Source organism: Labrus bergylta, chromosome 23 (genome assembly GCF_963930695.1).
Source record: "Labrus bergylta chromosome 23, fLabBer1.1, whole genome shotgun sequence".
In the NCBI taxonomy this organism is placed as follows: Eukaryota; Metazoa; Chordata; class Actinopteri; order Labriformes; family Labridae; genus Labrus; species Labrus bergylta.
The window spans coordinates 12927315-12944833 of record NC_089217.1 but is presented as its reverse complement, the minus strand read 5'-3'; the positions used below and the strand labels follow the sequence as shown (position 1 = coordinate 12944833).

Below are 17519 nucleotides of genomic sequence, written 5' to 3'. Positions count from 1 at the left end.
GACGACGTAGTTTCTACACAATGCAAGAGATGAGCTGAGGTCCACTTCTGGAGAGACGGCGCTCGTGCATGTAAGTGAGGGGGGCGTGGCTTATGAGGGAGCACAGAGGGGAGGGGGTGTAGATGAAATGCGACTTTGAAAATCATGCTAGTTTTAGAAAATTACCAACCCTTTAATTCTTTGAGTATAGAAAGTGTTCCTCCCGAGTGACGTGATGAAATAAACTTTACTTTTGCAGAACTTTTATGAACTTTAAGTTCAGCACTTTGCAGCGACTCTGAAGCTGATCCGGGTCTCTTACTAGTTATAGTGCGGGGGGGGGGGGGGGGGATGCAAAATGAGGATCTTTATTAAACCACGGGAGGTAAACCTTGGAGGGAGATGTTGACGACAGAAAAAGTAAAGACAGAAATGGATGCACGCTGAGTTTCCAGCTTCATCGTGTTTTTCCCTCAGTATAGAGCGAACCCAGCAGCTCAGCAGGACTAAGTTCCCCCCCCCCCCCCCCCCTGCTGGGCCTCAGTATTGCCTCCATTATTCACATGTATTTTTAATAAGTTTTTAAACAGCAGGTACAGTGGAGCCGCTCTGCAGCCCAGAGAAGCACCCCTACAAACCTCAGCTCACCTGTGGTTTGAAGGTCATCAAAGAATTCAATAATTTGTCCGATCAGATTCTAAAAAGGGATGTCAGAGGCCGACTCCACATCTCACCGTTTTTGGCAGGAAAGCGGAGGCGTTACAGCTCGATTGCACGTATTGATCAGTGTCGGGTAATAAATGGTTTCCCAGTATGACACCGTCTATCATCACAGCCACGGCCGATAGTTCTGGGAGAGCCTCCAGCCTGTCAAACAGACATCCTGGTCCTGAACAGGCGTGCACACAAAGCGCCAATAACCCGCAGAACATGTCGGGAGTCGTGGGTTTCTCTCATTTGTGGAAAGTGGAAGTGAAGCCTGGAGCGAGTTGAAGCGTTGTTACGAAACTTCTCGTTGGCCTCTCACCGAGTGTGTTAATGAAGAGACTTCTGCTCGCCTTCAGATTCACCGTCCTCCTGAGACCACGAGATATAAAAGCAGTCAGCACATACACGGCGCCGCTCGGCCGTGGAGCGCCGCTAAGCCCTCTCCCCGCACAACAAAAGCACCTTCTGGACTCCGTTTCGTCCAGGCTGTAATTAATTTGCAGAGTGGATTTGCTGGGCCTAATCCCACAGAACTGGACGCGCTGAGCGTTTGTTTGTCCGCTCAGAGATTGCATATGGCATTTGCAGGGCGGCAGATGCACCTGCTCTCTTCTGCAGCCGAGCCAATTCATTTGGCTTTCAGGTATTTGTCATGAAGCTCATCATCTACATGCAAACAAAAGCCCGGGTAAACACATGAGGCCCGTTCCCCCGGGAGAGGAGGGGGGGGAGAAGAAAACATTAGAACAATGCTCCGTCATTTACATCCCAGAGGAAGAGAGCACGAGGGCTTTGTTTTCACGCTGACAACTTTAAGACTTCAGACACTGCTTACATGTGGTTCTACTTTTTTATTTCATCAACATGGAAACTGTTGTTGGAGATTCATCGACTCCTCGCGCAGCTCTGCGTCAAGTCAGATAAAATAAAAAAAGGATCCTCTACGTTAGTTCTCACAGCAGACACATTCCTGGTGCCTCGTGTATCAACAGAGCGTAGAAAGTTTTCTTAATTCCATTTTAAGAGTGAAACTTAGAATGCGCACAAGTACAAAAACAATCTGGATCAAAGAAGCGCTCGGCTTACGCACATTTGTCTGTCCTCTTTCTCAAATAAAGACCCGGAAATCCTATAAAAATGAATCTTAAAAATAATTGAAGCATTTTGTAACACTTCCTCCTTTGTCACTCTGGCAGTGAGAATTAGAAACGTGTACCTTTTTTTAAGTTCCCACCCTCGCTTTGGATGATCAGAAGCTCTCAATGAGTCAACACGGACACATAGAGCTCCTGCTGAGTTATTCATGACTGCTTTGACGCCAACGACATGCTCCCACGCCACGCTCCCCCGTATATACAGTCAGGTGTAATTATTGTTATCTGTAAACGTCCTCTCTGTCCCTCCTGCTCTCCGCCTGATATCTGGTGAGCGGCAGCAACACGTGCATCATTAAAACACCTTCCCACCTCCTCACGAGAACAGGAATCAGCTGCCAATGGTGTCGTTAGGATACGATAAAGAGACCAGAGCATCAGAAATGGATGTTTCCTATTTAACCTTTCTTTGTCCTGAACTAATCCAAAGATTAAAGCGGAAAACACTTTTTACTGACAGAAAATAAAAAGCTGAGAATGTGAATAAAGGATCCTCGCAGCTTCTCTCCGTGTTTTGAGGAATCACTTCCCCTAACGTAGCTGCTTCTGAGAGAGTGCAGAGAGAAGTGGATCTGAGTTTCAAAGGTTGAACTCGTCTTTCAAGCAGCACATTTAAATGAAGGTACAAACATCCGTCTGGCTGCAGCACGCCGCCTCCACGCTCTCTTTCCAAGACGTCCGTGTGAAAACCTGAACGTCAGTGTCTGACTGTGACACTTGTTGTTGTAGGTAGAGAGATGTGCTGGAGGATTAAGAAGCTGATTGAACATCAATCAAATATTTTGCTTGACACCATGTCCTAACAGAAAGTGCCAGCCCCCCCTCCTTCCTCCGTCCTCCTTCCTCTGTCCTCCTTCCTTCGTCCTCGTCCGTCTATGCAAGCACTGTACGGACTGAGCTTGTGCCGCCCCCCCCCCCCCCCCCCCCCAGGACAGGACAGGACGTGATTCCACCGAAACAAACCAAGACACAAAAACCAAAAGACACCTGAAAATATAAACAAAGCTGGACTGAATAAGTTAACAGCTGTGAGTCACCTGGAGAGGGGCCACACATTCTGCAAAGTGTGCAGGGGGGATCTGAATATCGGGCACAGTGGTATGAATGAGGTGACGCAGTATGAGCGCCCAACAATGAACCCGGCCTTATGTGGCTGCAACGTGCCGTCCTTTACTCTGCCGTGATCTCAAAAGCAGGTTGAACTTTCAGAGGTGAATCTACGAACACAGCAAACTGTCTTTAAATACAAACACATCTTTAAATCACAACCTGCTGAAGAACTGTGAATTCATGTCTGGATCCTTCCACGTGCCAGCTCTAAACCTACAGGGTCCCGAGGTCATAACCGGGGCGAGGCTAAATCCTGGAAAGGGTTTTCAGAAGGTTTGCGTTAATATTCAGAGTGCCCCTTGTTCCCTCTTTAAACCGTGATGGATCCAGAGGTTTGTTTTCAACATGTCTCCTGGCTGCTCAGAGTTAACGACTAAATCAATAACTAAATTGCTTTTGAATAGAAGTTTATTACCAACCCCATGTGAGGTGTGATCAGCCGTATGGCAGCCATATTGATGCGCAGCAGGGTGTGTGTGTGTGTGTGTGTGTGTGTGTGTGTGTGTGTCAGGACAGATGGATTGTGTCAGTGGTCTTGGCGTTGACAGTGATGCTATGATCTGGACGGTTTCCTGCAGCACAGTAATAAAACCTGACGGAGTGTTTGGCTCAGTGACCTTGAGTGTGATTGGACGTTTTCTGCTGATGGATGGTCTGACAGCTCATAAATGGTTTGATTTCTTCCCAGTTACTCATTTTTTCTGAATGCATCAGGAGACATGCATCATGTTTAGAATCAGCACTGGACTGCCACTCAACATTTTTGAACTGTGTGTGTGTGTGTGTGTGTGTGTGTGTGTGTGGAGCTCCTGCTGAGTCGTGCTTCCACAACGTCGAAACGCAAAGCGGTCTCAAATGGGCGAGTGTGTCTGAGCGTCTCATTAAATCGAGCCGACACGATGTTCTCATGGAAAGGTTATAAAATGTGCCAAACATATCGCGCTCCGTTTTCTTCATCTTCCCTTCAAAGCAACTAAATCGACAGAAGATCTAACGAGCACCACGACTCAGATTAGGCTCAGTAAATGATGCCACCGAGTGTCGAGGTTTGCTCCAGAAAGTTGGCAGACGAACTCTATTAGAGGAGGACGAGCCGCTCAGGAGAAGCTGTAGTTTGATTACACCGAGAGAACTGTTTTTAGGAGGGTCTCTTCATGTCAGATTAGGGGTTAGATATACTGGTTGATAGAGAGACCTGTAGCAGCAAACAAGACCCAACAAAACCCAAAACACTTCAGATTCTGACCCGGGTCTTGGTTCCTCAAAGACCGCCGCAGCCGCTCTCATATTTGATCATTAACAGCTGTGTGTAGCAGGGAGGATGCGTAGAGGTAGGAGACTTTGATATCTGAGGTAATAGTTATATTTTCCTCTTAACCAAACACCGTCTGAGTCTCTTGTCAGAGTTTCGAGCGTCGGATCCTCCCTGTGAAGCCCAGCCGAGCCTGCTGATGCAGCTAAATCAAGTTACGGAGCCCTGAAACTGTCATGTTCCGCGCGACTCAAATGACAGCGTGGTGGCGCGAGCTGCACCTTCAAACATGGTGATTGAATTAGCGGAGGAACTGGGAACGGGTACACGGTCTGATGGAATCAGAAAGCAGCAGAAACAAGAAAACGCAGTCCTGTGGAAGCTCCGCCGTCGTTACCGTCGATCCAGATTTCTCAAGCTGCACGGCGAATAAATAAAACATTATCCCACCGACTTACTTTCTCTGTGTTATCGGCCTGATCTGCCTCTTTCTGGAGAATCACAGGCGTATGTTGTCATGGTGATAACTGACAGTAACTGTTGAAAACCTAAAAGTAAAAGCAGAATCAGAGAGATGTTTGATGATGTGAGTCTGTTTTTTAAACCCTTTGTGTTTCTGAGCTGCCTCAATCATTGACGAGTTTAACTGAGTCCCAGCTGAGCCGGGCATCGTTTGTCCTTCAGGGTTCAGGAGGAAACAAGCAGCGATCATCTCCTTACTCTGTAAATATTCTGTTTGGATGAATTTCTGACTTTGGTCAGCTGTCTCTCTTCTCTCTCTCTCTTGAACAAAGATACGAGTTGAATCTCTGAGTGATGGTTTTAGTTCCTGCAAATGGAACATCTGAAAACGGCCATGGTGACTTTATCTTTTTACAACGGTTGGTGCCATATAATAGCATACAGAAAGATATGCACGATTGTTTGAAAATGAATCTTTGAGAGTCTGAGGGTTTCTACTTTCTTATCTTTCTTACCTCATGGACGCCCTGTGAATCTCAGATGCACTCAGGATGACCCTGAGGAACGCCACAAGCCGAAACGCGTCGGTCTAATTGGTTAATAACTACGAGTGCTGCTGGAGATTTTGACCTTCAAGCCTTCCACTCTTCATGCCCCTTGGTGGTTGGTGAAGTTGTCCCACTCTCAATCTCATGGAACAAAAAAAGCGTTCATACACCGCAGACGAAGCAGCGCCAGCAAATCGGGGTTAGAAGTCTTGCCCTAGGACACATCAGACGGGTAGCTGCAGGAGCTCGGGATCGAAGCCTCGAACTTCCGGTTGAGAGACAACAACTTTACCAATTCAGCCACAGCCGCACACACCCCAGGTTAGGTAACACATCCAGGTGTGGATCGAGTTAAAAACTCAAAGCTGACGTGTTGGAGCACTGACAGTGAGGCTCCAATCTGGTCTTCTTAGTGAAAGTCCGATATGAATGAATCAATGAACTCATCTTTATTTCACCTCTCAACACGACCCGTCCCTTATGGGATTATTCAGACACATTAAAAGATATTATCTCCACATGCTCTCACGCTGACATGAAACGAAACAAATACAAACATGATGCAAAGATGAAGTTAACAATTCAACACCAATAACACAAAAAGAGAGAGCTAGAGGGGCGAGAGAGAGAGAGAGAGCTTTCAAATGTAGACACCTGTTCATTCCTACTCAGTTACACGGAGCGAGATCCACTCTGAGAGCCTGCTGGGCAAACGTTGTGTCCTACATTGTGGACTTATCCATCGCCTCGTTCTATCACATCGCATACTCCAGTCTGCTGGACGGCTGCGTCAGCTGCTCTGAGCGTCTGCTGGGTTTAAATTGGCCGGCAGTAAACGTGGTTACATACAGAGTATAACGCTCTGTCCGTTTTATTCATTTTAAAACGTCCTGAACATCACACGCTCTCAGGTTGTGGCTTGCTTGGGACGGAGTGCAGCCCATAAATCACGAGCTCGCTCCACGCTGCAGACAATCCAAAGCTTCTTGGATGATGTATGTTGGCGTGGAGAGAGGAGCGCTGCGTTAGAGGAACAATAGAAACCTCGGACACTTTGTTTGTTGGACTGTCAGAGGATGTAGTTCTCTGTCAGCCGTGTGCGCTCCACACAAAGGCCGGAGTCACACACAGGACACATGAACATTCATTTCCTCTTGTGAGCTACGGGGGGGGGGGGGGATTGTTCCACATTAACGGATTCCTGCAGCGGTCTCCTTTTGTCTTCTAAATATGAAACACCGCCGTCCATTGAGGAAATCACTAACGAAAGGTTCAACTACGCCTCGAAGGGCGCTTAAATGAATTTGGCAGGAAGGTCAAAGTAATGAAGTAATGAACAAGCAGAGTGATTAATGAGGAAGAGACAATATTTGCATACTGGCCTTTGGCAAAAAGCAAAAGAGTCGTTTCATTTCTTTGAACATTTTTAAATAAATCCCTTTTTTTTTTTTTTTTTCAGAGCCCATTAATGCCAATTCCTCTGAAATATGGGGTTCACTAATCTGCTGTTCAGGGGCCAAATGTGATTTGTTTTCTGAGATGCACCAGAGTCGTTTAAACTAATACTCATTTATTCTTTCCCTGGATTATTCATTCACTAATGCATTCCTTGTTACACCGACTGCCCCAGAGTGGTCATTACGAGGCTCGCCAATGTGCCGACCAAAAAAATGAGGAAAAGCCGAAATTGTCAGTGTCAAAGCGTTTTTTATTTTATTTTATAACCCGAGGAAAACAATTTCAAAAAGTGGCAAAACCAATATTCTGCAGCATCCTGGGAAAAGTGAGAGTTTGAAACACTAATCCAGACGTGATGAGACGGAAACACGGAGAAGCTGCTCGCAGGTGGAGACAGCCAGGTAAGACTTCAAGTCGTCGTAGCCCTGAGCTGGAGAAAATTGGGTTTTACAAAACAGCTTGTATATATTTATATTTTTATATCTATGAGGGACAGAAAGAAAGATTAAAGTGTTTTTCAAAGATAGAGCAGCCTGAGGTTTGAAATGACTAACCAGCTCCAGCTTGTGTTCTTGGTTAGCGAACACGGCGATGGTGGGATGTATTTGGGGGCGGCTGTGGCTCAGTGGTAGAGTCGGTCATCTCCCAACTGGAAGATCAGGGCCCCAGCTGCTGCAAGCCACATGTCCGATATGTTCTCTGGCAAGACACTTAAACCCTGCTGCTTCGTGTGCGGCGTGTGAATGAGTGTGAATGGACTCTTTACACAGCAGCATCTACCATCAGTGTGTGCGTTCTAACCTCTCTCCATTTTTCAAAAAGCATCTCCAACATTGATCCTAGTTTGAGCACGTTTCTGCTCATGGAGCTTATTAGAAACATGCAGAGGCTTTTTAGGTCGGGTACAATCACTTCTATCTGAACCACTTCTCTTGCCCGCTTCCATCACTGCAACACCTGTTGGTTTGACCTGATAACTGCTCTCATATCTGACAAACCGAGGGGTGTCCAAAACGGCCGTGTGGGGGTGCCTTAAAACCGCCTACCTTCTCTGGTCCAAACAAATCCAGAGCATTCAGGAGCAGAATCTAAAGTTAGAAGGAGGACATACTGACTGCTGCATTGTTGTCAGAGAAGCCAGCACTTCAACATAGCATGTTTCCTTAATGTCTGATCATATAGTAAGGTACCTTTATCATTTCACTCACTACACATCTTACTGATTGGTGCTTTAAGACGATCTTGGAACCCAATCTTTTTTTCCTGTCTCTTCCAGTTTTCTGCAGTTTGTAGCATCATGAGCATTTTCTCCTAACAAAGGGATATAAGCCGAACCTTCCTCCTGAATATTTCAAACACTTGAGTGATTTTTTATGTTTTCTAAACAAACAGGCACAAACATACATTCATAGTTTCAGTAAGACCTCACTTTTCCATTTAATACCATTTTAGTCGGACTAGCTGTCACGAAGCGTCATCATTAAAAGAACACTGAAACGTCTTCCTAAAGTTTAAATGTCTCTGCATTTATCAAACTCACACTGACGCAAACACATAACTTCAGTTCTCTACACATACAGGAAACAGTCAGATCAAAGGAAGCTGCAGTATGTGGTGAGGATGCCTTCGTCCTTTTAGGTCTACAGTGAATGTTTGTGTCATTCTCTCTGCAGGTTTAAACATCCAAACTGAACACTGCACACCCCCGAGACTCAACACATCCCAAAAATACAGAGACAACAGAAAAACAACAAGCAGGGAAGAGGAGAGGTCAGACATGTATAGAGAGAGAGGGGGGGGGGGGAGTCAGAGCCAGAGCAGCACATTGTTCCTGTCCAACACGTTCAGCCTGACGCTCCCTGCAGCCAGCTCCTTTCACAACTTATCACACCGTCCAGGAAATACTCTGCACCGCCAGGAACACACTGCCAAATCGAATAATTACTCTGCAGACCTGGCTGACTCCTGCATTAAAGGAGCCTATTCACACATACAGTCTCCAGTCACTGTGACCCCCCCCCCCCCCCCCCTGCCCCCCTCCTCCCAGTCAAAATTGTCAATTTAATCATAATTAATAACGGCACCAACGCAGCCTTTCAATCCGGAGAGGGGGAGTCATTAAAACAGCGCGCAGAGCTCCTGGACTAAACTGTCTGCTGGAAGTAATCAACTTTGGACAGGCCTCGGTGATTCGCTAATACTCCACCTCCACCCGAGAAGAGACGCAACACAAAGGTGACTTTGCCCAAAAGGAAATTTGTTTCATCAGACTTTAAGGGGCTATTCGGGAAGTTTTCTCATATAAACAATGGAACGTTGTATTCTGCTGTTTGTGTTGTTATTCCTCTAAACTGATTTATTACAGCGCGAGCTCTGAAAGACATTAAGGACCTCATTGTGATGCACGGGACCATTCCTGCACATAAATCTCACTTCTCATGTTACCAGGGTCAGTTAGGAAACTGAAAGTTTGACATTTTAAAGGTCTTGCACATTGTTGTGGCAAACCAGTTGATGGGTCCATGGCACCCAGAGACAAATGAGCCCCCTATACTCCCCGACCTGAACAACAATAAGACATACTGTAGGGATGTGACTAAACCCTGAAACATCATCACCCTCACTAGCCAGCACCAGAATTACTCATCTGTTCCCTGCACTGGTTTAGATCTGCAACCGAACACGACAGACACAAGCTGCAACGGACAATCAGGACTGCAGAAAGACCTTGGTGCTGACCTGCCCCCCATCCAGGACTTATACCCGTCCAGGGTCAGGAAACGGGCAGGTAGCATCACTGCAGACTCCTCACACCAGACTGCAACAACGACCCTGCATTCAAGCTTCATTTCAGTCTTGTAAGTCTCTCCTGACAAATCACAGGGCCGAGTGCGTTCATGCGTCTGTGCTCACCTTGGAAGCTCCCGACCGAGAGGTAAAGCCAGGTGAGCGCTGGGATGAAGAGCAGAGCGAGAGAGGCCGCCAGGAACTTCCTGCGCCCGCGACACATTCCCAGCATCCTCCGGACCGAAGAGAGGGGGAAAGAGAGGCGAAGCGACCTCTAAGTGGGCAGCAGCTGTGGTCCAGGCTGATTCATGGCACTGAGGGGGAGAATAAATAAAAAACGTTAGAGAGGAAGCAGACATGAAAACAGCTCAACACAAAGATGACTCTGCAGCTACAGGGAAGACAGCTCTCTACAATGTTTAGAATTTGGACTGCAGTACCCATTTTAGACACTAGGTGTCAGATTTACATATTGCTCTTTTAATCATTGATGATTCTTTTAACAAACAGTCAAATAATTCAAATCTAAACATGGGAGCAGGTTGACTGGGGTAAGAGCCCCCGCAGAATCAGCTGCAATGAAGCAATGGGGAGGCGGGTAGACAGTCACAGCTTGTTTAAAATTTTCCATGGTGCAACAGTGCATCTTCATCTTTCACTTTTATCCAACAATTTCTGCACAAAGTGCAACCAATGGTTTGTGTTGTTGAAATGTAAAAGGGTCCCTCTTTGTGACATTTCACAGCGGTGGTGTGAGGGCATAAACAACACATGGTGTGTGTGTGTGTGTGTGTGTGTGTGTGTGACTAATCCCTGTCCTTAGTGTTCTGCATGTGTGCTGGTGTGTCCCCCAGGCTCGATATCATCCACCTGTGCAGCCAGATAAAGACGTTTGATCATCAACGAATCACAGGAGAGAAGCTTGGCGAGCTCGACATTCAGATCACCTCCGTGCCTCTCGTTCAGCGAGCCTGTCTTCATGTTACTGATCGGACTTTAATTCTATAACATAAAACAGTGACTAAACTAACCAGCAATACATGATGAATCGAAAAGCAGAGGAGGTCGATGACATGACCTCGTGGTCGTCATGCAGCGAATTTATTTCTCTCATTAAATTATTCATTAAGAAAGTAGAGCGTCAGAAATGGACACCATGTTTAACCTGCAGACAGAGTGGAGCGCGCCTCTTGTTAATAAATGTTGCATAAATCAGCGCTGGCGCTCTAATCTGACTTTGATGACCCAAACTCATTTGTCAGTTTGGCGAGCAGAGACTACGAAGGTCTCATTAAATGATATCAGCAGAAATCCTCCTTCACTCACACACACTTTGCTCCAATTAGCCGTTTGACCCCAGTCGATTTTTAATCTGCACCACAGACCGCCCCGGGATGAAACACAATACAAACAGCAGCCAGGATGCCAATTATCACCAGCAGGAAAACGCGGGCGAGCAAGTGGATTTAAAAAAGTGTCTCTCTCTCTCTCTCTCTCTTTGGATCTCCGGGGTCTCGTGGTCGGGCCGGGTGAAGAGCGAGCCGGGGTTAAACAAGGCTGAAGGAGATTAAAGTCTCAAGTAGGACAAGTGCCGCTTTGATAGGAGGACTATGAATCATTTGAGCGGCTCCTTAGCTTCTGACCCCTCTGTGATATTAGCTCTCCACTGGATTCTGTGATTTACATTGCAAATGCTCCTCGCAGGAGATTTATTAGCATATTCTAGTGAGGCGTCAGCGCTCTGAGTGAGCACATTCAGAGGAGCGGGGACGGGAAGAAGGATGATGTAGTAAAAAAAAAAAAAAAAAAAAGAAGAGAAAAGGTTCAGGGACGTTTTGGGACTCTGTGATCAGCTGTGAGGCTCATTGATGAGATGTTACAGGGGAACAGCGGGCGTCACAACTTTACATCAGAGTCTGACAGCGGCACAAAGAAGCAGAAAATGAGCCGTCAAAGATACTGAGGTCCAAACACGTTAATATCAAATCCCCTTTTTGAAACCGAAGAGAAAAGTGAGTACCTTATAAAACTGTGTGTCCATCCATCCATACATCCATTATCTGAACCCCCAGACTCATGACTGGAGCTGATCCCAGCTGTCATTGGGCAGGAGGCGGGGTTACACAAAACAACAACACAGAATAGATTTGATAAAAATGTCAGTTCATTTGAGAGGACAGCTAATAGACGGTCTTTGTGATGTTAGAAGTCTGACCATCTGTTCAAAGTCGACATTGCATTCTTCAGAAGAAGCCCACAGCTGCCAAAAAACGACTGAGAGACAAAGAGGTGTGAGTGCCGAGGAGGCGAGCAGTTTCTCTGAGGTGAGGAGGAGGTGAGGAGAGCTGACAAAGAAAAAAGACCGCAGAGGCCAAGAAACAAGCCGAGGAGTCCAACAGGGCCGTGAAGTGTCGGACCTACAGGAGACGACAGGAAGGTGGAGGAAGAGAAGGAGCTGCAGAACTAAGAGGAAAATGACATGTTCCTTCACTTGGATGATGATGTTTCCCACATTTAAGAGGGTTTAGAGGATCTTTTACGATGTCTTTCTCAGCCTGTGTCTCTGCCTCTAGTCATGTTCTTCAAGAGAAACTCACAGACATGAGGAAACAACACGAGGCCCTCTTGTGAGTAAAGCTGCAGCGGCACCATAAAATCCCCAATCCTCCCTAACACTCACACACTCTGAGACCCTGAGAGGAGGATGTGAGCTAAGAATCACATCCAGTCTCCTCTAATCTCCGCACTCACAAAAGTTATGTGATATCCTTTTCCTGCCTTCGAATTTACAGCCGAGGCTGGAGATGTCGATGGAGAGACTTCCCTCTCGGCTCCACGCTAAGTTAATAGAAAATAGAATTTTATATCCACAGCTCAATAGTAAATAGCTGTGTGTTGACACTAAAAGTGATGAGCGATGATTATGGGAGCAGGGCTTTATTGGTGGAAAGAGGCGATGGGGGAACACGCTGAGAGTCTGATTGAATAGTTCGCTGTGAAGGACGCCGCTGCGCTGGAGCTGCAGATATTTAAAGATGCTGGATGGTGGTGTTGTAGATATAAATGGATCGGACAGATTTGTAATATGACAACAGAGTCTACAGATGAAATGGAAGCGGCTCAAACAGAGACGTGAAACGGCCAAAAGGTAGCGAGCGTGGAACACAATTCAATTTTCAGTCCGACTCCGGGTCAATTTAATCCAAACTGTGTGAAAGCACCTGCTGTTTGCTGCACTTACACCAACCTGAGAGCCCATTGATACATCATTCATGGGAACACACCGAGTACAAGCATATTCAGTACTCCATTTAACTAAATTACCAAAGATATAATTCCTCTCACCACTCGATTTGTGCCGTTAAGGTTTGAAATACCTTCCTCTGATTTCTGCAAACGGCAGGACTCTGGAGGCAAATTGAATATTCTTAGAGTGATCCACAGTGCACACACAGCTTTCCATTGGGGCTACAGCTTTCCATTGGGGCTACTTTCTTCCAAAGAAATAGTTCCTACGCTGACTCTCCAACGACTCGGTTAGCTAACACATTCACACATTTTCAGCCACGTCGCGTTGTTTACTCTGCAGGGCATGCAATGTCAAGGACAGCCAATCACAGACAAGACGACAGTTAGGAATTAAAAAAGGGTCCTCTCACGGTTCGAAAAGCTCACAGCTAACGTTTTGATCTCTCAGATCTTCTTCGGGCGCTGTCGAGTCATCAGCAAGACAAGCAATGTTAAGGCACTAACACGTTCGTGACACAGCCGATTGTGATCTCAATGAGTCAACCTGCTCATGGGTCAGCCAATCAGAGGCAGAGCTGGAAGACAGGACGACGACGAGATAAAAAGGTTCATACCTCCAAAGTGTGACCAATGATCTCTCTGCTCGTCTTCCTTCACAGCCTTCAGACTCTGTGCCCTGTTCTTTAAATATCACTTCTATTCCATCAAACTTTGTGTCAGATCGACTGCTGTGCAAACCATCATCCAGATCTCAAAGATACCCAGGATGGTCCAACCTGAAGTTTCCATTACCCCCCTGCTGCTCTGACTCTGATGCTGCTAACGTGGAGACTCTGCGGGGGGGATCGGGTCCCGTCGACGTCCGATAGAGACGCTTCAGACTGATGAGATCTGATCAGGGCTGGAGCGTGTCTTCATCTGTAATCTGAAACATCTGGACAGGTGCTGTGTGAAGACTACAGAATAAAATCGATGTGTCTCATTTCAAGTCAGACTTCTGCTCACGTTGCTGATGCAAACAAAAAAGCGTGTTTGAAAGTTTCCTCCAGCACTGACTTTAACTTTTAGAGGGCAAAACAAAAATCTCCTAAAGAGGTTGAGAACCACATAAAAGAAGATTCTCCACTTAACCCTGAACTCCTCTTCTCTTACCAAAGTGCATTGTTTTGCACGCCATTCTGAGAATTGCCAAGTTAATTTTTTCCACTTGCAGGTCGATAAATTACACTTGTCATGAGAACTTGGACAAAGGCGACTCCCACAGTACAACAAGTAGCACCTGCTTCAAGGTACCATAATGGCATTATAGTCTTTGGGACACACCAGAAGAAAGTTTGGTCCTCTCATGGTCAGGGTGTAGACTTTGTAGGCCAATATAAGATCACAACAACAGGCAGAGATCCTTTTCTGTAAAGACTGAGGCCGGCTGTCGCTCATAGCAGCAGTACCAAGGGGAGACACCAGGGGGAGACACTGGGAGGAGAAACCATTGGTAGAAACCAGGGGAGAAACCAACACAAGACACCACAAGACTACGAAGGTAGGTCAGGGACGACACCAAGAGGAGACACAGAGAGGAGACACCAGGGGGATAAACCAACATGAGACACCATGGGGAGACACCATGGGGAATATTGTGAGTGAAACTATTTAAAACAGGTTGTGTTGGCACATGCAGGAAAACAAGCGGATGGTACACACTGCTGTGTGTGTGTGTGTGACGACCCCCAGTGTCCTTAAAGTCCGGCATAAATAAGCTATCCATCTCCCCACACTACATCTCCCAAGCAGAATACATCCCTCTTTCTACTACATCACCTGACTTCCCTGCTGTGCTGCAGGAGGGTCAAAAGTGGGTCAAATAAAAAAGGTTTACACACCGTATAAGTGGGTAACTTTTCAAAGGTTTCTGCTTTATGCAGATGATGTGATTCTGTCGGCTTCAAGGGACCATGACCTTCAGCATGAACCGAGGCAGTGTGCAATCCAAAGTGAAGCGTTTGGGATGAAAGTCAGCACCTTTGAGCAGAGGCCACGGCTCTCTGCTTGAATTTATAACTCCCCTTTGAAGTGTTGACCCCGGAGGCAGAGCGCGCTCCCCTTCACCATCGGCTCCATCTACACATCTGAACGCCAGAGAAGCAGACACGGTGCCACCTTTTCCTTCAGCGTTCACAGCCGAATAAAACACAAAGTGATAAAAACACAGTGAGCGAGACCGAGCGAGCATTCTGTATTACAGTCATGCAGTGGGGCTGGAGTAGGAAGATGAAGAGCGGCCTCTGTTCTGCGGAGGCCAGCAGAGAGGAGAGACTCTCTCTCTCGACATGATAATTAAGAGTGGCCGCGGGTCAAAACAATCCACATCATCCTGACAGGAGTACAGACCGTACTCTGCACTAAACGGCTCCTGTCTTATCTACACAGAGGACAAACATACATCGATTGTGCAGGGAGGAGCTGCCTTTAGCTTCACCATGTTACCTTCACTGTGCACTCATCAGTATTCTGTTGGAGTAATGGAGGGATGTGTGCACTGAGAGGCAGAGGAGGCTCTACAGTATGTATGTCATTGGTGCTTTAGAGGCAGATAAAGACATTTAGAGGTGAATATCCTCAGCGGTAAGGTGGAGAACGCTACAGGCACCAGCTGCTTCTCATTTAAATCAGCTTACCGGGCTGAAGAGGGCTTCCTCAGAGCTGTATTAAGGTTTCACATTCCCTAAAACCCAATACAAAGACACCTTAAGTCATTCTGATTACTGATTTTATTTCACAGGAAGCCAAATGTGGGATTAGTGCTCCACCCACCACGGTTTACCCAGGAATTAGGGGGTCATTTAGGACTGTTGGAACACGCGTCTCATTTTTTATATGTTGGCCATCCTTCCCGTCAGTATTTTCAAGACGGTTAGAATACAGTTTATTCAAACGGTCGAGTGAAACTGGGCGTAAATCACAACCAATTTAAAGGAATTGGCAAAAAGAAAGTCGACACTATTGTGCAAAATGTCTCCAAAAGGACGAGATGGTTACTTTAGTCTCCTGCATCAAAGCCATGTGACCATGCCCTCCATCATGCCCGCCTCAAGACGCCGAGCGGCCACACAACACCTGGCCGCTAAAACCACCCAGAAGAAACATTACAACACTAAAACATTATAACTCGAAAAGGTTCCACTGTGACATTCTTCCACTTACACCCAAGGAAAAGAAGAAGGAGAAAAATGGGAGGAGGAGTTAAGGGAGGAGGAGGAGGAGGAGATGAGAAATTGAAGAAAGTAACGACAGAGAAGAACTTGTTGAAGAAGAAGAAGTCGTGTCTGCATGGCACTGTTCCATCAAAAGTTTCAAAGCTGACACTAGAGGTCACTCTGAAGAGCTCTCCTCTTCAATGTTCATCTCCAGCTTTGTGGCCATCTCCAATCCTTTTTTCGGACCACTCAGGACTCCGTGTTTCCTCAGCGTCCACCTCAAATCTCTGGACATGTTGAAACCTCGCCACAGCTGTGACCAGCAGCTCCCCGAGTTCAGGGCTTTGGTTATCGCTCTGCGGCAGAAATGTCCCCGGCTCCACTTTTTATAAACAGCAGCTCTATACATTCATACAGCGGCGCCGAGATAAACTGCTGTTAAGTTTAGAGGGACACAGATGAAGCAATTAATCATGGCCGAGTCGGCGCTGGAGGCGAAGCAGGAAAAAACAACAGAAAGAAAAAGAAAAGCATGGGAGACTGAAACAGTCGTTTTCATGCTGATTTATTTCCCTCCTCATTGCTCTCCGGTTCAAAGTTCTTTGTTGTTGTCAGAACTAGAAGAGGAGGGAAAGTTGGTGCTGCAACACTTTCAGATTGTTGCTCTGCTGCTTGAAAGACTTTTACTTTAGGTCTGAGTGACTCGGAGAAGCTAACAGTTTGGGAAAAGTCCGACTTCAGCCTGGCAGCAGTGAAACAGGTTGATGTGTCTGCCGCTCGTCCTGCATACCATCAACGTTACATCCACTCAAGGCTGATGTTTTTGTCCCTGACAGGCTCAGGTTGTGGGACAACATCACAGAAAGGATCCCTGCAGAGAGAGAACTTTTGCTGAAGATGTTGAGAACCAGTCGTTTAAACTCCGACAGCTCGGGGGGCTGCTGATCTGTCGCGGCCTCGCTTTGGTGACTTTGTGTCATCCTGTGACTTCTGTTTTCTTGATCAGAACTGTCTGTGACTAATGCAGCAGAGGGGCAGCAACTTTCACGCTCTGTGAGGTTCAACTCCTGTTTCTCCTCTCTGAATGTAGTCTGCTGTGTTTGTAGAGAGGGATGACACAGCCGTTTGTGGTTAAAAAAACGTAAAGGTCTGGTGATGATGTCACACTTAAAGTAATGACTTCAGGCGGGAGTAGACTCACAGGTTTGGAGGTGAAATGACCTTTTGTTTTTGTCAACCGAGCCCAGTACTTTAAAAGCGATATTATGTCATTGCTTTTCCTTCTGACAGAAACAGCTACAGTTTGTCATTCTGTTTGTGCAGTATTTGAGTGATGCACAATAAAACCAACTAGTGGAGGCAGCAGAACAGCAGCGGCTCCTGGAGGTGAAATCTTTTCTGAATGTAGTCTGCTGTGTTTGTAGAGTGACGTAACAGCTGTTTGTGTGTTGTGTGTGATCTCTGTCAGGATCCTCTCTGTAATGCTGTCACACACCTATGGGAAGATTCTACAGGACACGTGTGCACCGCATGCCGTCTGCGCAGCGCACTCTGACAGCGACCTCTCGATCACCATCCCGGTCAATTTCAAACTAGAACCTGCAGTGTAGAGACTCCT

General features: G+C 46.5%; 1 protein-coding gene across 1 annotated transcript in view; it reads right to left on the bottom strand.

Moving 5' to 3' along the window:
• large1 (LARGE xylosyl- and glucuronyltransferase 1) overlaps window positions 1–17519 on the bottom strand; it is a 70601-nt gene that overhangs the window by 40940 nt on the left and 12142 nt on the right. The window contains exon 2 of the mRNA XM_020644698.3: window positions 9585–9772. Within this exon, the coding sequence (XP_020500354.1) occupies window positions 9585–9690 (106 nt within the window). The 5' untranslated portion in view covers window positions 9691–9772. The remainder of the gene's footprint in view (window positions 1–9584; window positions 9773–17519) is intronic.